The sequence below is a fragment of the Macaca mulatta genome, chromosome 6 (genome assembly GCF_049350105.2).
Source record: "Macaca mulatta isolate MMU2019108-1 chromosome 6, T2T-MMU8v2.0, whole genome shotgun sequence".
Classification (NCBI taxonomy): domain Eukaryota; kingdom Metazoa; phylum Chordata; class Mammalia; order Primates; family Cercopithecidae; genus Macaca; species Macaca mulatta.
In genome coordinates this window covers 157,587,839-157,614,204 of record NC_133411.1, presented here as the reverse complement: position 1 = coordinate 157,614,204, position 26,366 = coordinate 157,587,839, and the positions used below count along the sequence as shown (strand labels likewise).

Below are 26,366 nucleotides of genomic sequence, written 5' to 3'. Positions count from 1 at the left end.
TCTTCACCTACCCCCACTGCTACCTTAATTTGGATGATAAATTTCCTCATTACTCACAGAGTAATCCAAATCAAAAGTCCTTTAATATCTTGTCTACTGCCAGATAAATTCTGAAGAGTCTCTCTAAGTTAAGAAAAATATATTATCTGTCCATGAAGTTTGTATTTCTTTCCTTTTCAAATCCACATTAGCGCTATGGAGAAACCCAACAGAAATTTAAGTCTGCATATTTACGTAGAACTAATTTAATGTTTGATATCTCAATCAGAAAGTTTCTTTTAAAACCGAATTTCAAATTCAATCAACTCCTTCCTTTTTCTTGAATATTAGCTTCTTTTTTTTTCACGATCACACATTCCCCATCCAAGCAAGATGTCTCTAAGCACTTGCTCAAAAAGATCTGTTCTGAAACTCAGCTTTAGTTTAAATAATGTTTATTGAATATTTATCGTATGTATATTTCGTGCACCTAGTCTTTGATTTTTCTAGGAACTTCTGAGAGAAGTATTGTCTCTCTCATCTACAGATGAGAAAACTAAGGCCTAGACACTTAAACTCTTGTATTAGTTAGAAGGCTAGGTGTATTAGTAAATATATTTATTGGTTATACATAATAAAAGCCAATGCTGGCTACTTAAACAAAAAATTGGGATTTATTGAAAAAACAATGGTGCTTTCATGATGGAGTTAAGGAACTGGGCTCCAGGAAGGATGGGAAAACAGCCAATTCTAGAAAACTCAGCTCCTGGAGTTCATGACCCTTTCCACATTGCTTCTGCCATTAGTTTGACACATTCCTAGGAGTCTGTTCTCTTAGTTCAGATTCTCAAGAAAGAGAATCTGATTGGCTCAACTGTTTATGACCAAGAAGTCATAACAGAAGCATAGTTGCCACAGGCTCATCTTGTGGTGGTGGTAAAGTTTTCCAGTGACAAGTGGTGTAGTGGATGCCTGAATAAATGTCCCCTCCTATCACACAACTAGTATGGCAAAGACGGGATTTAAATGCAGGTTTGACTTCAAGGCCAGTATTTTTCTTCTTTGAAAGGGATGTTGGATGGAGAATCACATACTGTGGCTTGTAATAAAGACGATCTGCCTTTCTTTTTGAGGTTCCCCCACATTAGGCAACCCAGGCACAACATCCTGATCCTTCCATTCGTGCACCTCTCTTCGACTCTGATACTTCAGTGGGCACATCCTGGCTCCCCTCTGTCCACCTGGTTTCTGTGTCATGTGGCCTGGCTTCTCATTCTGCTCATGTTTGTCACATCTGTTCACCTAGCACGACTCTAACTCACAGATTGTATCTCATCTTCAACCCGCACAGTAGGTCATCACTGAACGCCAAGCACCTTCATGAGCATTGCTGAGAGCTCTGTATCTCATTTAACTTTTCTAAAAACTCTGTTGTTGCCCTTTTTGAGGCTTATTTTCCAATATTTTATTATGAAAATACATACTTAAGGGACAGGTTGAAAGAGCTATATAGTGAACACTCATATAGTCACGAAAAAGATTCTGTAATTCTAATTTTACCATAGTTGCTTTGTCATATTTCTGTGTATCTATTCACCAATCCGTTCTTTGGATGATTGCAAAGTTGTTGTTTCTTATTCTTACTTTTATGTTGGGGAAACAAACCAAGACAGGTGACATGACCGGTCCAAGGTCACTCATGAGGTGGTAATTGGGCTGGTACTTAACACTGGCAGTCTGAATCTCCAAAGCACCTTCTTTTTTGTTTTGTTTTGTTTTTGAGATGGAGTCTTGCTCTGTCAACGAGGCTGGAGTGCAGTGGCGCAATCTCAGCTCACTGAAACCTTAGCCTCCTGGGTTAAAGTGATTCTTCTGCTTCAGCCTCCCGAGTAGCTGGGACTACAGACATGCATCATCACGCCCGGCTAATTTCTGTACTTTTTTTTTTTTTTTTTGAGACGGAGTCTCACTCTGTTGCCCAGGCTGGAGTGCAGTGGTGCAATCTCGCTCACTGCAAGCTCCGCCTCCTGGGTTCACGCCATTTTCCTGCCTCGGCCTCCCGAGTAGCTGGGACTACAGGCGCCTGCCACCACGCCCGGCTAATTTTTTGTATCTTTAGTAGAGATGGGGTTTCACCGTGTTAGTCAAGATGGTCTCGATCTCCTGACCTCATGATCCGCCCACCTCGGCCAATTTCTGTACTTTTAGTAGAGACAGGGTTTCACCATGTTGGCCAGGCTGGTCTCGAACTCCTGACCTCAGGTGATCCACTAGCCTCGGCCTCCCAAAGTGCTGGGATTACAGGCATGAGACACCGAGCCCAGCCCTAACCACCTTATTAACCACCAAACAGCTTTGTCTCCCCTGTAAGGGGAGAGGGAAAGACTCACTAAAGTTCAGGTAGTGGCAGGGCAATGTCCAGTGCCCAGGTCATCTGATTCTCAAGCTCCCATAATTTCCATTACATTGAGCCACAAAAAATAGTCCACCTTCCAAGTAGTAGTGTTTCTTTGCTCCCCCAGAGATCAGCAGTTTTGGTATTTTACAATCTACCTTACATCTCTGGAAAATCTGATTTTTGACACAGATGATTTCATAAAATGAATGCACTCTTTCTTCCTTCTCAACATTTCAAAATGGTTTATGAAAATGACAGACTGAGAAATTATCATTTTGGATAACTTTTTGCAATGTTCAGAGGACTTTCACATAAGGTATCTTATTTGAACTTCATGAATAGTAGTGGATCTATAAGACAGATGGGCTGGATATCTTAACCACACTGAACAGCTATAAACCTGGGGCAAAGTGAGGAGCTCAAAGTCACATGATGCCAAGAGCAAAATTGAGCCTTAGTTAAAAACGTATTGTCTTTCAAGTGCTGGTAGACATTCTGGAAGCTTTGAGAAGCTAAATAAGTAATAGTAAATTAAGCTGGGAGAGCTGAGATAGGGGATCATTGAGATCTGGGTTTGTGTGCGTGTGTGTGTGGAATAACTTCGTGGTTAAAACTCTGGGCTCTGGAGTCACTGTCTGGAATTGCTTTGGGTGGCTCCTCTTTCCTATGCCTCAGTTTCTTCATCTGTGAAATGAGAATAGTGTGAAGTGAAGGTGAATGAGGTAATACAGGTGAAGGGTTAGGTTCTTGGTCTGTTATAAAAATGTGCCATTGCTCTTCTTCTGCTTCTTCCCCAGGAGCCCTTTCTTCTGTGTTAAACGGACCCCTCTAAAGTCTATGGGTATAATTTTATTTTTTGTTCCAGGGGTTGGTTTAGAAACTCTTGGTAGGAGATTGTTGACAGCAGCCTTTGGGGAGGTGACATTTTATTAGTCTAGGAAAAATGTAGATTTTGCTCAAGCATTTTCATCTAAGAGGCTGTAAATAGCCTATGTCTTTTGAGATTGCACTGGCATGTTTAATTGGATATGATCATTAGCACATGATATCTGAAATGGAGAATTCTGTATAAATGGTTTCCTAATCCAGGAGGTTCAGAAGAAATAGCATAGAGCAAGGACAGCAGAGGTAAACATGCCTGCAGAAACCTTTCTCTTGGCACGCAGAGCAAATACTAGAATCCAGGTCTCTCAGCCAATGAGGCATTTAAACAGATACAGCAAACTCATTAAAGAGGATTTCAGAAGGGTATACTCACCTGGACAGATTGCACTCCATCCTTGCAGTGTCTCCTGAACTGCTCTCCAGGAATCATCTTCATCAGAATCACGGGGGCATTTATGATTCAAAAATGCTTTGAGGCAGGGCGCGGTGGCTCACGCCTGTAATCCCAGCACTTTGGGAGGCCAAGGCGGGCAGATCACGAGGTCAGGAGATCGAGACCATCCTGGCTAACACGGTGAAACCCCGTCTCTACTGAAAATACGAAACAATTAGCGGGGCGAGGTGGCGGGCGCCTGTAGTCCCAGCTACTCGGGAGGCTGAGGCAGGAGAATGGCGTGAACCCGGGTGGTAGAGCATGCAGTGAGCCGAGATCCGGCCACTGCACTCCTGCCTGGGCGACAGAGCGAGACTCCATCTTAAAAAAAAAAAAAATGCTTTGAATGTGGCAGTGCCTGAACCTACAGTTTTCTGTGTGATTTTTAGATATAGTAATGTTTGAGAACCACTGCTGTCAACAGCATAATTCTGTAACACTCAAAATACTAGTTGTAAAGAGTTAATTTAGATGAAATGCAAATTTTGATTTGACCTGCTCCCAATTGCAGACCTCTGAAATCAGTAATGACAAGACCTTTTGGGCCTTTTCAAACTCAGCCTTCAGAGGCTTATCCTATATAGAAGAGGAATAATTTCTGTAGCCACATCCCAAAGTAGGGGAGATGGGCCACTAGGTGCACAGCTGCCTTTGTGAAGAAGCAGAGTAAGAAATATCTACCCAGAAATTATTGGGACACAGGAAAGGTGGAACCCACCTTATTACAACAGCTGGCTAACATCATACTGTGAACTCATTGAGCACCTGCTTTATAAGTGTTCATTTTCTATTTTTAAATTTTGCATCAACCTTGTGAGGTTGTTGGTATGTTTATCCCCATTATACAGATGAGGCTGCTGAGGCTATGAAAAGTCAAGTAATTTGCCCAACATCATATTGGTAATTAATAGAACTAGGACAGATTCCAGGGTTGTGGTTTGAATCAGGGGTTGGCAAACTATGTATCCCACTGCCTGTTTTTGTACGGCTTGCAAGCTAAAAAATAAATGTTTACGTTTTTAAATTGTTCAAAAAAATCAAAAGAAGAATAATATTTTGTGACAAGTGTAAATTATGTAAAATTCAAATTTTTATGTCCATTTATTTAGTTTTATTGGAACACAGCCATGTCCATCATTTATGTATTGTTAATGGCTGTTTTCATACTACACAGCAGAGTTGAGTAGTTGTAACAGTGACCTTATGCTCTTGACAGCCTAAAATACTTGGTAAATAGCCATTTACAGGGAAAAAAAAAGAGCCAACTCCCACTTTAAACCATTATGCCAGCATTTCTCAAACTTCAGTCGTTTGAGTTTTACTCCTTCGTGATTCTTGCCACCTTTTCATACCATCTGGAACATTAACTGTGTAACATTTTTCTTTAGATCAATTAATTTTCCTTAAATAAATTTATTTTATAAGGAAACAAAATTGAAAAGTGAAAACCAGTACCAATTGCAAGAAATAGAAGATAACTGTACAAACAAATACAATATACCAAGAACAATGTATTCATATTATATTTCAGCTAAATAGCTGGAACAGACAATGTTGGTGTTGCTTCATTTCCCTGTAGTTCCCCTGACCATTTCTCTGTAAGCCGTCAGACTTCCAATGATGAACCTGCAACATTTTTGGAGGGCTGCTCTCAGTCTACTGGAATCCCCTTTGCACACAAGCACAATAAATTGGAGGTGCCTGAGAATCCAAGTTCCACTTTGGATAGCTCTAACCAACAAATTGTGGGTGCAGGAGTATCCACACCCCACCATCCTACCCGCTTGTCTGGGAGAATTCTGAGGCATATGTTTTACACCATTTCCCAAAGCTTCCCTGTGAGATTAAGCTTCAGTGGCTTAATAACACACATTTTATTGACTGTGCCTTATTCCGTTTTTTGTATTATTATCCCATATCTGTGTACTGGCACCTGCCAAATTAGTAATGTGTATTTAGTCCTTATCAAGAGTTCCGCTTCTTGGGGTCCCAACTAAGACAATAGTGTTTCCAGAAAAAAAACCTGTGAGTCTGAGACCTATTCTTCCTTTAAAAAGAGAGATTAGGAAATAACAGGAGGGTTTTCATAGATAAACTAGCACCTATTTGAATCCTTTAAATCAACATAAACAGTAACTAAAATAGAAAATTAAAAGGGAGCACGTTTTTTTGCCATACGATCTGATGAGTACTTAATGCTCTAGATACCTACTGCCTAAGACCATATCCTTTCTCCAGTGGGATGTGAGCCACACTTGGAGAACTGCTGTTTTGCCACGGTGGTTCTCAAAGAGTGGTCCCTGAACCACCAGCAGCAGTAATATCTGTGAATCTGTTAAAATGTAGATTCTCCATTCTAAATCTACTACATCAGAAACTTGGGGGTAAGGTCCAGCCTTTGTATTTTTACAAGCCTCTAGGTGATTCTTATGCATGCCTAAACTTGAGAACCATTGCTCTACAATAAACAGCCTCTTAGTTCTGTTCTTGTTGCATTCCTGGATTTCCTCAGAATTCAGAATCATCCAAGATTTGTTTATTTCCCTCAAACGTGACTATCTGATGGCTTTCTGGCCTCTAAGCCTCCTACTGAGGTGGATCCTTTCACTTGTCAAGGCACACAGATCAATAATTGGACAGCACTGATGATTGAAATGAATTACCTCACAGTGAGTCTCAAACTCCTCGTGAGCCTTGCACCCATTTCTCCTCTGGAGCCACAAAGACAAGGCTAATTATTCCTTCTCTAATTATTGAGTAGGACTTTCAGACTATGCCATGCCATTTATTCTCAGATGCTTGCTGATCACATACTATATCTCTTTTCTCATATCATTTGTGGTCAAATAGCAAGTGAAATGTTAATCAAGTGATTCCAAAAGCACATGAATTAATGACTGAATTGTCTCTTTTTTTCCCATGAAATTTCCAGATTCACACTTAATTGGTCCTGTTTTCTTGGGATCTCATTGTATTCTTTGGGGAAAAAAAATCTCTCCTTTGGGGAAAAAAACCCCTGATTTCTAGAAACACTAGATATATCCCATTCAGCACAACATGAAATGGAAGTGTATGTTACCCCTTTATTTTTCCTGTAATCCATTCCTCTTAACAAGAGGTAGATTGGGTATGCCTTTTAAATATCCTTTCATTGGTTAAGGGCTGTTTTATGTAATAGTTTTTTCACAAAGGTGCTAAACTTACCAGCTGTGATATGTTTATTTACCCAGCTGAGAAATGTGTGTTTACTTTGAAAAAAGTTAAAAGCATTTTGCATCCTAATTGTACTTATCAGCATAGGTGTATTTCAATTATAACAGAATTGGTGTCCGTATTGGATATTCAGTTATGCAAATGAACTGGCTAGAAACTTGTAATTTAGGACTAAATCTTTCTAAATGACTTAGTTCAAATGACATTTTTACTACCAGCATGTGAAACACAGGCTTCTTTTTTTCTTTTTAATTGTTTGTACACATTTTCACCTGTACACTGCAATTTAGATCTGTAGATAAACAATGTGATTTTTTCGTGAGGGACTAATTTATAGGCAGAAATTCTTTTCAAGAGAATGTATCAGCTGATTAAGATTTAAAAAATTGCCAGGACAGCATCCTATAAATTCTGAATGTTTCCCAGAAAACGAAATCCAAGTAAATAGCCAAGAAGAGGATTCTTTTCTTCCATTTAGTGAGAGTATTTTCTTTGCTGCAAGTTTTCAGATGATTTGATAATTTTTTTCATACTGAAGGTCAAGAGAGTTTGGAGTACTAGGAAATCATGATCATGATGGAATTTGTAAGACTCTGTATGAGTTGCTTGCTTGAGTGATCCTGATGGGATTGTGTGTTTTAGTGCATATGGCAGGTAGTAGGTTATAGCAGTGAGGTGACAAAGCCAACAACAAGCCTTTGTATAGGTAATTCTTATCCAATATCTGGCCTTACACATTTCTCTTACTTTCATTCTACCTAAGGAACCTATTTGAGACATTCTACAAATTTCCTGTAACTTTAGAGAAGTTCTAATTACTTGACATTTCTCCCGTGGGTTCATCCTCTGCCCCGTTCCGTTCTGCAACTGGGAAAATTGAGATCATGAATAGTGAACAGACTTGCTTAAGAATAAGACAGTAGCAGTGTCACTTGGAGGACCTAGGTCCAGTGACTTCCCCTCCAGTGGGCCATAATCAATTATTCCATTATGTCAGGCTCCCACCCTTGATTTGGCTGTTAACATAATAATGTTTTACTTACTCCTGACACTTGTCCTGAAAGAAGAGTAATGGGATATGTCCTTTGATGTAGAAATTTAACAAATGTAGGCATACTCTATGAAGAAACATGGTCAATCCAAGCATAGTTATGCATGAATATCCATCCATGCAACCAAAACCAGAGAAAACAGAATAAAGCGGAGAAAAGCAAGGTGAGGTTACGACATATCTCCAGGTTTGCAGATGTTGGCACTGTACCAAACTACATCGATATTTCATTCCAATAGGTGGGGACTATTCATATGTGAACCCTGTGCTCACACTTCTTATAACAGAGATGCAACTACACACCTTCTGTTAACCATTAACGACTGTTCCACAGCAATATTTCAGAGAACTCTGAATCAAAAACAAGGGTAAAGATGGGATGCACTTACCTTTGGGGCTTGCCCTTAAAACTTGTAAAGCCAGAAAACCAAGGGTTGGAATGGTATTGAGTGGCATAAATAAGGTAAGCTCTTCCTCCTCCTCCTAGTATTATAAGGAAAAATCAGATTCTGAATATATCCATCAAGAAAAAGAAGCTCAAGGGAATCTGATGGAGTTACATGTTGCTGCAATTTTACTTTTATGATGGATAAAATGTTTTAAGTAATTCCAGTGGTTTGAGCTTGTCAAGCTTGGTCTTGAGAGACTATTGAGACACGCATTTGTACCTCACATGGTAGAAGGGTTTGCTTGACTCCTTGCCCATCCCTTTTCCAGAACTTGTCATGATCTTTTTCTGATGATCTAAGACAGTTTCTCCGAAGCAGATTAGTATGGAGGGTATCATTTCTTGTCCCTTAGCCCAGATGGTAGGGTACAGCGTGACTGTCATTATAACACACTCACACCCCCACACACATACACACCAGGTCTTAATGGATTTGAATTGGCAGAATTTTTAGAAGTGACACAACTTGTACCTGAGCATAGGAGATGCTCTGAGTTGATTGTATTTTTAATTAGCTAGGCAGTGTTTTGTGAAGAAGCCAGAAATATAAGTATTCAAGATAAAAGCACTGGTTCCTTCCACATCCCCCTCACCCTATGCAATCTTCCCAGCAAGAGATGTTCCTATAATCATGGCTCTGATTAATTCTCCCTGGTGAGCCCTGCAGAAAATAGTCGGGCATAATCAATTAATCAAATTAGGATAGGTACTAATCATGAACTCCTCCTTCCTCTGTTCCTTTTTCTCTAACAAAATGCATGCTATCTCACTGGTTTGTTAAAAGGCAATCATTTTAAATTTGCTCATTGGGTTTCAGTGCAAAAAATGTAACAATGTATACGCTATGAATATATAAGATTTTTCTTGTGTTGTAACATTTCCATATGCAGTTTTAATGATATAAACTTTAGGTTTTAACGTCTTTTAAAGCTGCAACTACCCAGCTTTTCTTCCCTTTAATCTGTAAAACAATATAATATTGATTTTATTGTATATTACTCAGCATTCATTTGCTTGCTGACTGAAACTGGCTTAAGGAGGGAAAAAGAATTTGTTGGCTCTAGTAATTAGGACATTCAAGTGTAAAATTTTCTTAAGACACTGCTGGAAGCCTCAAATTATGTTGTCAGGACACTGGCATTCCCTGTATTGCAGCCCTGCCTTCCTTCGGTTTAGTTTTCTTCTCAGACAGCCTCCTCCCATGGGGTGGCAATGATGGCCACCAACAGCTTCGAACTGTCTGACAACACCAGAGGAAAGATAGGCTCTTTCTAGCAAAAATTCTAGGCCTGTAGTTAGGTGTTGCTTTCCCTGGTCCAGCCAGTAAGCTAAGGGATTCTTGTTGCCAGGAATGGACGATTCTGATTGACCAGCCCTGCTTATGTGTTCATCACTGGAGCTAGGTATTAGAGGAGGGAAGGGTTGGTTCCAGTAAGGAAAATCAAGACATTATTCTCAGAGAAAGATGAAATAGATGGATGGACAGCAGAAAATTACGGTAAATGTTCACTTTCATCAGGATACTCTCTTGCTCCAGTGGGAGGACATATAATAAGATGACAAGAATGATGTAAGCTAAAGCTCAAGTTTTGGAATTCATAGTCCTGAATTCTATTCCCAGATTGGTCAAGTGCTGCTGTGTATGACTTCAGCAATTCAGTTAACCTCTCTGACCCTCAGCTTCTTCATCTATAGGATGGAGGTTGGACTTAGAGGTTGGACTCAAAAGTTGGAGGAGGAGAAAAAGGGCAATGTCTGGCACTTATTAACACATTGTAAAGGGTAACTAATTAAGATAGAGCACTTTTGCTATTCTTTAAATTACAATATTGTATTCTGGGATGGTCCCCTTCCTCCTAGTGTGGAAGTCAAAAACTCCTAAGCCTCAGTTTTCTCATTTGCAAAACTAATGAACCACTTAGTTGACTCAATAAATATCCATGATGAGGATACAATATACCAGGCAATTCTCTAGGGCACTGAAGATGTCACAGTGATCAAGACAGTGTCTTATGCCCTCTTGAAATGTATATTCTAGTGAGCAAGACAAATCACAAATAAAGAAGCAATTGACTATATATGTATATACTGAGAAGGAAAAATAGAACAGAGAAAGAGGATAGACATTTTTAGAAAATGGGGTGTGAAATTGTAGTTAGGTGTTGAGAGAAGACCTGTCTGAGGAAATGATATTTGAGCGGCACCCCTAAGGAAGTGAGAGAGTAATCTACATGGTCACATTCCAGGGAAAAGAGACAAAGTGAAAAGGCCCCGAGGTGGGAACCTACAATTATGGCCCAGGAAAGCAGTAAAACCAGTGAATTGGTGGGCAGGGAAGGGGAGGGGTGTGGCTACAGTTGAGTTTGGAGAAGAGTGGGGGCCAGACCATGTAAGGTCTGGTTAGCTATGATAAGGAATTTGGATTGTATTCTAAGCGTGATAGGAAGCCACTAGAATTTTATGCAAGCAAAAAATGACCTGACTTACATTTTAAAAATATCATTCTGGCAGGAGACAGATTGGAGATGTGGGTGAGTATTTCAGAGAAAGAAATTGGGGGCTTGGCCCCAGGTGCTGGGTCCAGAGGTGATGAGAAGGGTCAGGTGTAGGAATAATTTTCTTTCTTTCTTTTACTTTTTTTCTTTCATTCCTTTTTCTTGAGACACGGTCTCACTTTGTCACCCAGGCTGGAGTGCAGTAGCATGATCTTGGCTCACAGCAGCCTCAATCTCCTGGGCTCAGGTGATCCTCCCACCTCAGCCCCCCAGGTAGCTGGGGCTACAGGCATATGTCACCACGCCCAGCTAATTTTTTGTAGAGACGGGGTTTTGCCATGTTGCCCAGGCTGGTCTCAAACTCCTGGGCTCAAGCGATCTGCTCACCTAGGCCTCCCAAAGTGTTAGGATTATAGGCATGAGCCACCACCCCCAGCCAGGAATCATCAGAATGAGTTTGCTGATGGTTTGGTCTTAGGGTATGAGAAGAAGTTTTTTGGTCTGAATCACTGGGTAGATGGTGGGCCATTTACTGAGATAGAGAACACTGGGAGAGAGCAGGTTTTTGTGTTGGAGATGAGAAAGGAATAGTTTAGGTTGAAATGCTTTATAATCATCCATCTTGAGATGCTGGATGGTCACTGTCTACGTCTGGGAAAGTCTCAACGTAGGGATACAATTTTGGGAGTCTACAGTGAATAGTATTGTAATTGTACGGCATTTTCAGCTACCAGATGGATGCGATCATCTCAGGAAACATTTTAGATAGATGAGGAAAGAGAATTGAACCCCATCGCTTCAATAGTTAGGGCTTTGTACTTGTATATTTCCAGCAAAATATTATTCTACATTCAAAATATAAAACAGATAGATGTGGACCGAGCTACTTTGCTTCAGATTAGGGGAGGGGGCTCAGATTCCTGCAGGTGGAGCCTTCCCCATGTCTGCTCCAGGCCCAGAAATGACCATGGGGGCTCCTGTTAAGTTTAGAGGATCTAAGAAACAAACATTGGAAAACACTGAGAGTCAAGGTCCTTTCCAGATCTTGTGAGCTGCCATTCTCTTCCTGGCTGCCAGCCACATCTGTTTAGCTCACCCTGGCCAAGGTGTCCAAGGGTCCAGGCTGAGTTTCGTGGTTCTGTTATGTAGATAAACAGATTTCAAGTTTCCTCTTGGTAAGATTCAATTAGAAAACTAGCAAACACAACTATAGACTATCAGAGCTAAGAGTTAACTCAGAGATTATTTTTTTCCAATCTCTTCTCTTTACTGAGAAGTGAATGATGCTGCTCAGAAGAAAAAGAAACGTGCTCATGGTGACCCTGGAAGAGACAGCTGGGTCCTGCCCCTACACTCACTGATTCATCATGCTGTGGAACAGATGTGAGGAAGATATAAAAATTCTTTGCAAAAATGGAACTGAACAATCAGTTAAGAGGGTTGATTTTGTGGAGATCAGTGAATGCCCATCCATTAAAGAGTATGAGGTCTTCTGAGGGTCTGTGATAGAGGAACTTTGGTAATTCAAAGTTAACTCTTTTTCAATTGGGAATTCTTAGCCTGGGGTTCCTGGATGGGCCTGGGATTCCTGGATTCCTGAGTTCAAGGAACCATGGACTGTCTAGAAATTGTGCATGTGTGTGCATGTATATCTATTTTTTTCTAGGCAGACAGTTCTCAAGAGTTTACTAGATTCTCAAAAGAATCTGTGATTTCCTACCCTTAAAATGGTTTAAACCTTTTTTTTTTCTTTGAAAATCCTCATAGGAACAAAATGACTGGCGATTTTGGGCAATATACTATTTTAAGCATAAGAATGTAGCTGCCTATCTTCACTAGTTACTATCCTAACGCAGATCATAAAAATAAGCCACGTTTCTGGAAAGAACAAAAATAACAATAATTGGAGCAAAAAGAAGCACCCATATGTTTTAATCACCAAGCAATCAGTAGGATGTAAAGAAACCTTTTGTGACACTCAGCTGTTCCATACGTCCATATGCCAAAAGCTTTTTGCTTTAGTACTATTTATTAAATATTTCTACAAAACAAGTCTTAATAGGAAGCAATAATTACTTGACTTTTTTAAAACAAGGACTTCTATTTTTCAATGGTACTTTCTTTTTTAACATCTTTTTCACTTCCCCCATTTTAGGACCCTGTGGGCACCGAAATCCGACTCACTCATGCTTATTTCCTGTAATGGACAAATTTGATGCTAATGTGAGGTATGTTACCTTTCTATACGTACTGTGTTGTAAATTGTGAACATTTCTGCTATGAAGTCTTTAAAAATCTGTTGTTTTAGAGTTATAAAGTTAACGGATGTGGATTTTCTTTGATGTTTCATATATAATCATGTTCATGGTACTGTTTGATTATTAGTGTTTTGGCATTTCTGTTTAAATGAAAAATGTAATATGGCTGTAAATATTTCCAGCTTCCTATATTAATAGTCTGCATTATGGAGATGGTGTTTGAAAATAGATATTCATCTCTGTAATAGGAAGAAAGATGTATTTAAGTAGGGGTAAAAATAGCTTAAGAATATCTATCTGTACATCTAAACTTGAGACAAATTCAAGTTGCTTTTTATAGCAGGTCTAGTTTGTCCACTTCTTTTCTCAACTAGGTTATTATATTATGTGACATAATGGTTGCATGGTATAGTTACATAAAGCTAACTGGTTTTCTTTGGTTCTGATTTGTTTTCCTGTAATTTTCTGCAAACCTTGGAGATGAAATAATAATCCGACTCCTAGAGAAGATTTTCTTTTAGAAAAGACTTGCTTTATTTGGCACAATCAAATAGTACAAAGAAAAGTGTATTCAATAAGGCCTAAATGTTATGAATTGGCATTTGAGACTGAGAATTATTCATAGATATCAGTAGCTGGAATACATCCTAAAAAATACATTCTTTCTGTAATCACAGGAACTGTTTTTCATTCACTTGAGACCTCTAGAAAAATATATTTCAGGTATAGATCAGGGGCCTTGTGCCTCTGTGTTTGACATAGTAGGAAACTATCACAAAAGGAACTGTCAAATATCTTGACAGAAACTCTAGTGTAATACGACTTGAGTTGCCAAGATGTACTATCACCCCAACCAGGGAATTCCTTGAGGGTAGAATGTGTTTCATGATCCCTGGCAAAATCCCTGGTACATGGTGGGTATTTAACAAAGAGATGTTGATCATTTTGTCATTGTTGTAATATATATATTTCAAACAAGGTTATGTTCTAATACATATAGATATGCAAAAAGGCTGTATTTTTAGCAATAAAACATTTTACACTCTCAATAAAAATGTGTGGACTTTGTTATTTCCCAGATGTACTGACTTGGTTCAGAGTCTTAGGACTTTAACATAGATTATTTAGGCTGGTGCCAGACCTGGTGCCAGGTCTTTAATTTTCCTCTAAAAGTTTGTGAAATTATTTGCCCAGAGAAAGCAGAGTGAAATGCAGAGAATCTCAATTTTATTTTTATTAATTAAAAAGCCAGAGTGAGCAATGTCAATGGTGACACATTATAAAATTGTTTTAAATTTCCGACACTGTATCAAACTGGATCAGTTGGTCAAAATGTACTTTTGGGGGAATAATTCAGATATTATGATCTGTAATATTTCTAGCTTTTAAACATTTATTTATAGCAGCATTAGATTCTAAGAGCAGAACACAATTTGATTAAATGGACATTAGCCATTCTTCTGGGTGCTGTGGAACAATAGTACAGGATACGAGATGATATCACGCCCCAGAATCTTGTCTCTGGACCATCCTCTCTGTCAGTTTTCTAACCAGATCCCATCAACATATGTTCCTCCTCACCCACTCCCCCCTCTATCCACAATATTAATAACAGGCAAATGCCACAGACTTTCCACTCATGTCCTCTCCGTACAGCCTCTGAATGTCCATAATAAAAGATTATATGGCTGACATTTACCAAATTGTGATGCATGAATTGTTAGGAATACATAATGAATTTAGGTGGTATACCAACAGTATTTTTATTTTAAAATTAAATGCTTATTTTGAGGTTACTTCCTGAGGATGAGTAATACTATTCTGCCACTTAAAAGAGTGAAAAATATTTCCTTACATGATTAATTTATTTAAAATGAAATGTCAGTTTCTTTTTAAAAATATGCATTTTTATATTAATTAATAAAGGAATGTTAAAAAAATCACAAGATCTTTACGCAAATGACTAAAGTCTAGACACCCATGTTCTAGGTGTAATTAGCAAGCGTAAATTTTGTCATTTTAAAAGCATTAACCAGAAATTCTTCTTTGGTAAGGGATGTCCCCACTTGGAAAAGTGCCTACATAAGGTGAAACCGAAAAGTCTGGATTTCTAGCCCAGGAAAAGAATCCTTTTACTTGCTCTGAAGATAGAAGAAAATGAATGGAAAAGGGAGGAGTTTGGAGGAGAGATGATTCAGAAAGGGAGAATCTGGGCTCTGTTTGGGAAGGGGCAAAACATTAGTTGTAGGGGACTTTGAGAGTACAGTTGCATGACTTTTTGTTTTTTTCTTAAATGGGGTATGTGCGCTGACTTCTCCAAGGACCCAGTCCTTCAGGAAAATTTTCTAGTTTGGATATGAATTAGTGTTGAACCTTTCTTTTGTTGAATGTGTGAGCTCAGCATGGGGTAGAAACTGGTATTATCCCATTTAATTTTTAACACAGTCCTACAAGATACATATCCTTATTATCCCTATTTTACAATGTGTGTCAACTAAGACTTAAGGAGGTTAAATAACTTTCTGAAGGTCATAAAACTGCATTGCTTTCTCTTATATGATAAATATTTTATTTCAATACGTATGTGCATGTGAATGTGCGTGTGTGGGTCTATGTATACATTGCTGAGATGTCTGACATTCCTGTGTTGGTAAATATGGTTCGGAAGAGAGGATGCCCATGTGAGATAGGACACCCAAAAGGAACAGGATGGCAGGAGGTTATAAATGCCCTAGGGAGATTTCAGAAATCTGAAAGAAGGCTTTAGACTTCCACAAGCTGTAGAATTGAGGGACTCCAGTCAATTTTCCCCAGATGTCAAGAGACAGAGAGGTCCTAGTTGACATTTTCTATTAAATAAAATGTCTTACAGTTACGTATTTTGTCCAGCCATACTGATCACTTCATTTTTTGTTTATTTGGCGTCATTTAATTGAGTTTTCTAATTCAGCTTGATCCTTGCTACAATGTGTCTGTCAGCATCCTTGACTAAAAACATCAGAAACTAACTCTGGCCAACATAATCAAAGGTAATTTGGGAGTAGTTACAGTGTACAAGCTCAAAGAACTACTTTGAAAAATGCTGGAGGACCAGGATTAGACATAAAAAAGAACTTTGGGAGTTCCAGGAAAGTTAGAAAATGGAATCATGGCCAACTACAGGAAGAAGTTGTCAGTAGATTGCCTTTATTTCTTTACTATAAAATAATTAAGCACCTACACTTTGTGTCAGAAAGAGGGAGACAATTTCCTGGGCTTAAGGATCTCACAGTGTAGCTAGACGACAATCACTGAACTAAAGTATTTAATATGATGATAACAGCATTCTAATGGTAAGATATATACAATGAGCTATGTTCTCTGTGAACTACAAGGTAAGACTAAAGAAAAGTCATACTAGGTCTTGATTTTAGCAATATGAGAAGTATTATAAGCATTTTCCTCTGAAGAGCCTCCATGGCAGAGAAAGCAGTTGATGCCTGATGGATTGAATCATGATGAAAACCTGGCAGTGAATCAGGCCCTAGTTGGGAAGGCAAGTTCCTGATGAGTCCTATCCCTTGCTAAATAGTGTCAGCCAACTTAGCAGTCAACAGGCAGCCTCTTTCCAGACAATCTGACACCCACCTGATCTGTTTTATTGGTCTGTTTTTTCCTCCTCAAGGCTCCAGAGGAGGCAGCTGCATTTTTTTTTTTTTTTTTTTTTTTTTTGAAGGGTTGAAGAAAGAGAAATGGAAACACTGGCTCTGGTGATTTTGCAGCAGATACCCTGTGGACCATCTTAGGCTTGCATTTGGGGTATGAGCCTTGCTGGTGCCTTACCCTGCTTAATTCAGCCCTGAAACACTTAATGTCTGACTTCAGAGACAGCCATGCTTTTGATGTTGTTTAACTACCAGATTCTCCCCGCTGACGTGGTTTTCCTCAGTCCAAGTGTGATCCCTAAATGCTGCTCAGGTTTCTGTCTTTTGCCTTGCTGTTTATTGCAGTTTGAAAGTTTCTGCTTTCTAAGAAATTTTTTCAATCAATTTTTTTTTTTTAAGTTCCAGAGAGTACAATGTTCCGGCAGGAGATAAACAGGTGAAGGAAAGTCCATATGTATATAAACTTGCACTTTGAGGTTTCTCAAGATAATGCCTCCAGACTTGGAGCAGAGAAAAAGTTCCTTTTATACCTTAGTTCTTTTTAACTGTAGCTTCCTTCTACCCTTGACTCACCTCCCTGCCCCATGAGCTCTTTACCCTCTTGCTTCACTGCCCCTGTAGTCCCTGGGGTTTCTTCCTTCTTTAATAAGAACAACCTCATTTAAGGATCTGCTTCTTCTCTACAAAGTAACTGTTGTGCTTTCTTATTAATGTTTCTCATTAGCAACCAAAGAAAGCATCTTATAGGATTATGAATCATAAAAATGGTAGCATTTTCCGCCCTTTGCTAGGGTTTCTAGGAAACTGAGAGACAAATTTGTAATCACCATGAATAAGTGTAGAAGATCTCTAGGTATATACAATGGCTCTAACATGCCTTTACTATATTTTCCAATGCTTTTGATCCTTCATCTTGTTTCCTTTGTGTTTTAAATAATGTATTGATCATTCTTGTAAACCACTATAAGTATGTAAAGGAAGAAGGAGGAAAGGGAGAAAGAAATCCAAGAAGGAAGCATTTTCCAGGGAAAGAATCTTTCTTTTTGATTCCTTTGGTAGGCTTGATGCCAGGTACTAGGGAGCCACTAAATATTTTTTAACTGAAGATCAAACTGGCAAGCTTTTATACACAAACAGAAAATCAAAGTAAATACCAAAAGCTGAATAATTTATATAAAATACATAATCTTTATATAAAAGCAGTCACCTGCTATACACATGCGACAACATTAATTAAAAACCATAACAAAAGTGAGTAGTTGACTTCAAATTAATTACCTAGTTGCCTTAGTTCTGTAATGACACCAAGTTGCAATTTATTACTTTAGATCAAGAAATTAAATTTATTGGATATCAATATAACTACAAGAATGAATTGAGATTTTCCAATCTTACCAAACAGAAAAAGATAGAAATTTTTTAAATAGGAAAGTCGATTTGGGGTTTGATTAGTACTGGTAGAAACACATATTATGGTTCACTAAAGTCTGAAATGAAATGGTAATTTTTAATGCTGAATATTCTAAAGCCTTGAAATAGTTTATAGAATTTAAAAAATCAATGTGTGTTAGTGGTTTGCCCTAAAGACTCATCGATGTGAATTGATGTGGAACTGGAGTTAATTCATGTTTGTAACCTGGCAGTCAGAACTGTGAACATGTGCAACTTTAAGGCAATTAGATGTTTTGCAGGAAATCTCTCTTCAGGCTCTGAAATTGTGACATTCATTAGCATATAAGGAGAAAGTGAGTGGGTACCATTTAAGAGGGGTTATTTTTATGTTGCTTTAGAAATGTAAATGAGAATAATACTCAACTTCATTGCTTGACTGACAAAATGGTGATTATTCAGTTAGTACTTTGATTAGATCGGGAGCACAGTGAATAGGAGCTGGAACCCATCGCGTGTTGAAAACCCCGTACCACCTGGAGTTACAGGGGACCTCAAGCTAGAGGCATCACAAACTACCAGAAGGAAGAAGACACATTTATATTTTGAAAGCAATGGTCTCTTGCAATGTGTGAAATTTTCTGGTTGTGGAATTAAGCTAGGAATCTTCTACAAATATGTGATCCTAGACATCTTCTGAAGTGCTCCTAACACAACTTCAACTACCAACACCATGGGATGCTGGAAAAGTAGGGTTTACGGAAACAGAATAATATGAGTTCAGCTCTTGACTTTCCCACTTACTCAAGGCTGTATGACCTTGAAGAATTTATGTAATCTCTCTAAGCCTTAGTTTTGGCATCTGAAAATGGGATTTTTCTTAAGATTATAGGTAATCTTCAGAAAAACATAGGTAAAACTCTTAACATAGTATTTTGCACATAGTCTGCATAGAGTAAATGATAAATGTGTCTTTAGTCATCACAAGTATCATGACAGGTAGGTATTTATTACCCAAAAACTGATACTTAATTACTATATGCATTAAGTTTTCTTGATTGTTTAAATTTAGTATCCATTTATTTACCTGGCTGACCTTAATGATCAGTTATTAAATTGTTTGAATATTTATCCCTGACTGTGCCCATTCTTTGGGAACAAAGGCTCCCAAAGATGACAGAAAACCTTCAATATTGGAGCTAGGTAAGTGGCTTAGTTGGAATAAAACCACTGGTCTTCTATACCTATTTAGCACCATTTTCTCTTTACTCTGCAGCTTCCGTGGACTTGGTCACAGTTCTGTTTGGGAACTGGAGGATCTGGGTTAAGATCCTGTGTCTCTTTGACTCCTGGTCTTGTGCTGGATTCCATACAGCCAGCTCTCCTTTATATGCAACCAATCCCTTGATTGGTGACCCCTGTTTATAAGAAAATACCCCTGACTTATTTCTTTCTGCTATTATATTTGTCAGTGTCCAGGCAGGAAAATGGAAACTGTTGTACATATTTTAAGCAAATGGAGATTTAGTGCAGGTCACAGAGCTCTGTGGCAGAGCAGGGAGAAGGAGATGTTAACCAGAGGCCAAGAAGCCTCCTGATCCTCCTTGCTGTTGCGGGTCTGCTGGAGGCACCGCCATTGCCACACTTCTAGAACCATTTGCTGTTGCTCTTACTGCTTAAAGCACCTCCAAATACAGAAGAAAAATACTCCTCTTTCTCACCTCATCACCCGAATTTCCATCTTGAGTCTCTCATTTGGAAAACATAATCAGAAGCCAGTCGGCAAGAAAGACTGAAAAATATAGTTTTCAGGCTTCTGGCTCTCATTGATTGATATATGTGCATAAAAACTGTGGCAAATAACAGATATAGCTTCCCCACTATATAAGCTTGGTTTCTTCTGGAACTTACTGCTGTGAAGCCTGCTTCATCCAGCTTCTGAAACCTGAGGGTGCAGATGTGACTGCATTCATACAAGCATCTGAATCTCAATCTGCTTGACTGCAGGAAGCTCAGTCTTTTTTGCAGTTTACCTTGTCCACCTGTTTTGGAGAATTTGATTATTACTGAAAGAGGTGCTCCCAAGTGTCCTGACTTTGTTTTGCTTGCCAAGCTGAACCTCTGCAGCCTCCAGCTCTATCAGTTCCACTGAGGCATATTTTGAATTGCAGCCTATTAAACGAGCAGTCTGTGGGCCTCAGAGCTTCCCCCCGGACTTTAGTAAAGCAGAAGCTCCTTCATAATGAAAATCCACATCATTTCACCTGTGAAGTGAGAAGAGGATGCCTTCCATGTCATACTTGATCAAAGTGGCTCCCATACTAAAATTGCTTGAGATGAAGTATTTCAGAAGCAAGCATTGCAGCATTTCAAATTCTCAGACCTAATCTTCCCTGGAACACACAGAGGGTTATGTTATGATGAATTTTAGTATCAACAGTTACATGTTCTCAGAATTATTATTGACCTGCATCATTCTGGGTCTGTTGCTTAGTCAACCCTGGTGTGTCTGGCTTCTTTTCTTATGACACCTTGTTATTCCTCCCTACAGTTTGCTTCTTTTATTACCAATCTTTATTTAAATGTCACATTTTAATGAGAATTTTTAGATACTTTATTAGGACCTGTGCAAATCAGTGGATGCAAATAGCTTGGCAAGGGTAGAGATACTGCCTAATAAAAAAAATTACAAGATCTTTATGACTCTCAGTTTAAGCCCAGTCAGAATTTCTTCTACACCTAATAGGATTACAGCATGGTCTAGATGGAAGGGTCACCTGGATTCCTGTAAAACTGTGTCTTTTTGTCCCACTTTACAAGCACAGGCTGTGATGAGATTCAAGAAATGTGATTAAGGCTGTGAATTATTTACAACTTCTTAAAAGTTCCTTTCCATAATTTGGAGCCTTGCCTATGACTTGCAGCTTCTTGCACTCCTACAAAGTACAGTATACAAAAGAAATAAAAAGAGTTTCAGAGAGGTTAAGTGATTTTGCCTCAGCCTACACAGCTAATAAGTGATTAACCTGAAACTAAAATCCAAGTCTTTGCTTCCAAAATCACTGCTTTTTTCAAATTATCTCCTAACTCTCCAAAGAGAAACTATCTCCTAAGGTATATATAATTTAGATTAAAATGTTACTCATCCATGACCAAATCTATGAAAATGGATTTGGACAATAAAAGGAAAATATCAAATCACTGTTGCTTGATGCTTTGAACATTTGACAAGAAGGGCTTGCTGTGGTTCAGACATTTCTCCAAACATGTGACCTATATGATCTCACTGATAGTGGCCCCAGCATTACATATGAAGTAACCGAGGCAGAGAAGAATCATTATTTTGCCCAAAGTCACATTTCTAGAAAGAAGCGAAGCTAGCATTTTCACCCAAAGTTGTGTGATATCTGAGCATATCCTTTGAACTTCAATGGTTTGCTTTTCTAAAGATTTCTGTGTGGCAGAGGGTCTACCATTTGACATTTTAGACTTGGGTTCTCAAACTAAAGGCCTAGCTGATAAGTTTATTTGGTCTGTCCAGGGTTTTAAAAATGGATTAAAACCCTTTTAGGGAAGCTGGGCACTCTCCAATTTACCAGAGTCATAACTGTGAGTACCTATTGTCTGAAAGGAAGCCATCTTGAACTATCACATTACCTTTCATAGCCACAGCGCACAGTTGTTCAGTGTGCAGTCTGCCTGCCCGGCCCTGGAGGGCTTTTCAGCTTATCACTTACATTCTGAAAACAGTGGTAAGAATTATCCTCAACTTTGTAGAACCATATTATGACATTTAGTACCCGCTATTTTCTCCCTGGAATTCTGTTTTATTAACATTTAGCAAATAGGGTTTGTTGAATTTCAGACCTTTTTTCAATTGGAACAGATTTCTAAATAAATATGCTAAGTGATTACCAGTTTATCAGTCAGGTAACAATGTTCAGGCAATGTTCTTATCTGCATTTTTAAAGAATGTAAGAAGAATCTCTTTTCCCCCTTCTCTGCCCACTCACTTACTTCTTAGCTTATAATGGTTTCGTTTAATTTCAAAAGGTTTTATACAACATACTCATCTTTGAATGTCCAATACTATCATACCTTTGTGCATATCAAATATAGGTGCATATTTAATCTCAGCTTTCTCTATCAACAGTGTAACTGACGTTTCTAGCCTCACCTTATCTCAAATGCCACCATTGTTCATTGTATGTAATTACTGCAGTTCAAATCCTCAAAAGATGAGTTGCAGAAAAAGTGTATGTGTAAATAGATACATTAGAGTTATTTTTTAAATGTTAAAAAAACTACAAACTTCTTAGCATTCAAAAAATGTTGATAATAGAAAATGCAGAGGCATTGTAGAAAACTCAATATGAAAGTTCGGAAATATGATCTATCAGTCGCACAGAGACAGAAAAGCTCTGTCACACATATAGGAAACATGACTCAGACTGAATGCAAATAGGGTTACAGGGTTGACAGGATGAGGGGTCTCAGGAAACAGTGACAGTGGTCTAGGAGAGGCAGGATAAGGACCAGGAGGAAGAAGGGAGTGAGAGTAAAGGAAAAAACATAGATCCTAGAGAAATTTATGAAGTAGCATTTCCGGTAGATCATGATGAATTGCATGAGGAGGAAGAGGAAGATGGTTTTAAAGTGACCTTGGAGAAGAATTGTGGTGCATAGGGAACGAGGACTTGGTCTGATATTGATTGAGATGGAGAAAACTGTGGGACATTCAGGTAAAAAATTTCTGTAGAAAGCTCGCTAACTTAGTGTGGCTGTCAGTTGGGAAATATTTTGGGGAGGATTCTAATCATATCTGCTGTATGGTCAATTAATAAAAGAAATTGACTCCAAAAAGGGCTAATGATCTAGACCAGCAAAAAGTAAACCTTTCTCCAAATATTAACATCCTGAAAACTACCTTTATGTGGAACCTCTGCCTGCTTCTGACCGAAGGGATCATTTTACTTTTTCATTTTCAAGGACTACAAACATTTTGCATAATTAGGAAGTATGCAAAGGTTAAAACTGTGACCTTTCTGATCTGAACTCAGGAAGCTTATGAGAGCAAATCACCTGTTGTGTATTCATTGGTAACGTGGGACATACTGACTTATTTTCTTTGTATTTTCGTTTCTAGTCAATATGATTGTGATAATCGAGTCTACTATTTTTCATAGTAAATACATTCTTTATGACTCATGAGGGTTATGATGTAAGAAATGTGTAAGTATTTGGAAAATAAATAGTGCATTGAGTTAGTGTGAGTTTTAGACAAGCTATGATAATTAAGAGTTTCAACTAATTCAGTGTTTTAAGATAAAATCCCCTCCCTGAAACGGAATGTTTTGATGGCTTGTCCTGGAATTGAACTGAATTTTATCATCGCACCACTGACAGAAGTTTTGCAAAACAAATTGAGTCATGCCACAGAGTCCTGAGAATCAGAAAAATTGTGTTGATCTCTATTTGTAACTTCAAATGTTATTTTCTATGGTTGCATTACTGATGGTCTAGAATCACCCAGATTGACACCCCTAACTGAGGGTGAGGTGAATCAGCCGATCAGTCTTCTATGACTGAGAGACTCAGACCAGTTCTCTGGACAGTCAAGCCTGAGAGTTGTGACTTTCTATACTAGTCAGAGGGGAATAAGCTATGAGTAGAGACCAGCCTTGGAATTCATGAAGCGCATTTGTGTGAACAAAATAAAAAAACAAAAGTGTTTAATCCACTTCAAACAAAACAAAATAAAACAAAAAAACCTTTACAGCTGGGCGCAGTGGCTCACACCTGTAATCCCAGCACTTCGGAAGGCCAAGGTGGGTGGATCACGAGGTCAAGAGATCAAGACCATCCTGACCAACATGGTGAAACCCATCCCTACTAAAAATACACAAGTTAACTGGGTGTGGTGATGTGCATCTGTGGTCCCAGCTACTCGGGAGGCTGAGGCAGGAGAATTGCTTGAACCCAGGAGATGGAGGTTGCAGTGAGCCAAGATCGTGCCACTGTACTCCAGCCTGGTGGCAGAGCTCGGTTCCATCTCAAAAAACAAACAAACAAACAAAAAAACCCCAAACAAACAAACAAAAAAAAACAAAAAAAACTTCTAAGAACCTCATTTTGTTTGCAGGAACATTGATGCTTCTAATTAAAAGTGGGGAAGTTGAAAAGTGTTTAAAATATCTCATCTAGTCAAAAATTCCTAAGCTATTAGTCATGTATTTTTTAAAGCTACAAATCATATTTGATTAATTTTGACATGCTTCTATTCAATTATGTTGAACTGATGAGGTTTTACTCTGAAAATAATAACTAGTACCCTTTTTATACCAGCTTAATTTTAGCAGTGTTTTATTTAGAATTATGTAACCTTGACTTTGCCACCCTCTCTCTACCCTTCCTGTCATTGCTGTCTTAAGGCTTCATCTCTTTTCTGCATGATTGGCATCATCTCCAAACACCTTTTTGACTACAGTCCTCCCTAACTTCAACTCATTTTTCAGTCAGACGACTGACCATCTTTCTATAGCCTAATTCCAGGCTTCACGTCCCCTCTTTCTTTCATCAATTTCCTACTCGCACCTCAAAGTATGAAGTCATTTATCATCTCCTGACCCCCAAGCCTCCTGACTCCCAAGCCTCCTGACCTCCCCTCTATGCTCCTAGACCTCTCTATACAAATTGCTGTTATCAATTATTTATAATTGTCACTGTTGTTTGTAATTATTTGTTTAACATGCCTACCTCCTCTGCTGAACGTCATATGCCTGGTATTTAGTCTGACATCTTATAATGTTAGAAGAATTTAACTAAAATTGAGAAAGCCTTTATTTTATTATTTAATTCTTTAATTTTAATTTTTAATTCTCCACATCATTGAAGGCCCATCATAGAAAGTTTTGTGCTCAGTGGATATTGATAACCATTACCCACCTCCACTCCATTCCCCCGAAACATTCCCCACAACACACTGAATTTCACTTGCAGCCTGGAATCTGAGGCTATGGGATTTGGAGAGGAGACGGGACAGTGAAAAGAACACAAGTTCTCTATTTGAGGTTGAAAAGGCTTCTCCTGTGAAGGTTTCTCCTGCGTTGCTGTTTGCAGATTTCATGGCATGGGATCGTTAATGACAGGGACAATCTGCCTTTTATTTTGTATCCCTTAGGTGGGATCTATTCATCTGCTCAGGCTGCCACCCTCACCAGCATCTCTGCTACTACTAGCTAACAGGCACTGAATGCTCAATGAGTGTAAGTGCTGTGCTCAACTCTTCACAAGTATTTTCTCATGCACTCCATATGATCACTCCATGAAGGGGTGCTCTTATTATCTGCATTTCATATTGAGGTGCAGAAAAGTTCATTAGCTTGCCCAAATTTATACAACTAGTAATAAGGGATGGAACTAACCAGCCAAACCTGGGAGGTCTTATTGCAGAGCTCAGATCCCTGACTACCACATTACAGCTATTTGTAGAATTTACAGATACTGGTAGTATTACACCAGTTCCTAAGGTCAGCATTACTCCTTTTACTTCTACAAGTGCTGCTACTACCACAGCTGTTACTGTTCATTTTATTTATACTGTCTCTACTACCATAACCATAAACCATAAACAAACTTTCTTTGTTCCAGGTGCTGTGCTAAAGGCTTTACTGACTGTACCTTAGGTCACTGGGTCAGCAATACAAATAGCCCACTCTAAGAAGGAATGTCTATATCATCCCAGATAGGTGAGGCCATGTGCTCTGTGATTCAGGACCCCCTCCAAGAAAATCCGGGAGGGGGAGACGCCCTTTTAATAACCTTTCTGTTTCTCTTTGACTGACTCATTCTCTAGGAATTCTTTCTCATCTCTAATCAGAAATCTTCAGCTGCTGTTACCTCTTTTATTTATTTATTTATTGAGTTTTGCCATCCTCAGAGGTGATTGACATCAGCTGAGAACCTAGAATGTTAGCACAGGAACACTCCAAAAGAGGGTTGAAGTCCCTCCCACGTATCAGAATTCCATTCCCACTTCAGGATCCTAGAAAGCAGCAACTCTGCTTGGGCTTGAAAACTCCAGTCCTCTTTTTAAGTATGTCCAGGTAATTGGTTAAATTTGACTTAGCAGTTAACTAAATCCGGATTATTATGTATATCAGTGAAGAAAAGC

The 26,366-nt window shown here is 38.7% G+C and overlaps 1 protein-coding gene across 11 annotated transcripts in view; it reads left to right on the top strand.

Moving 5' to 3' along the window:
* The window catches only part of HTR4 (5-hydroxytryptamine receptor 4), a 192,092-nt gene that overhangs the window by 4,968 nt on the left and 160,758 nt on the right, over positions 1 to 26,366 (top strand). For 9 of the 11 annotated variants that reach the window (XM_028849828.2, XM_078004496.1, XM_078004491.1 and 6 more), the window contains exon 2: positions 13,058 to 13,130. In XM_028849828.2, the coding sequence (XP_028705661.1) occupies positions 13,105 to 13,130 (26 nt within the window). In that variant the 5' untranslated portion in view covers positions 13,058 to 13,104. Of the gene's footprint in view, positions 1 to 7,624; positions 8,423 to 10,771; positions 10,939 to 13,057; positions 13,131 to 26,366 lie in introns of those variants that run through there. The other 2 variants (XM_078004495.1, XM_078004493.1) reach the window with 2 other exon arrangements.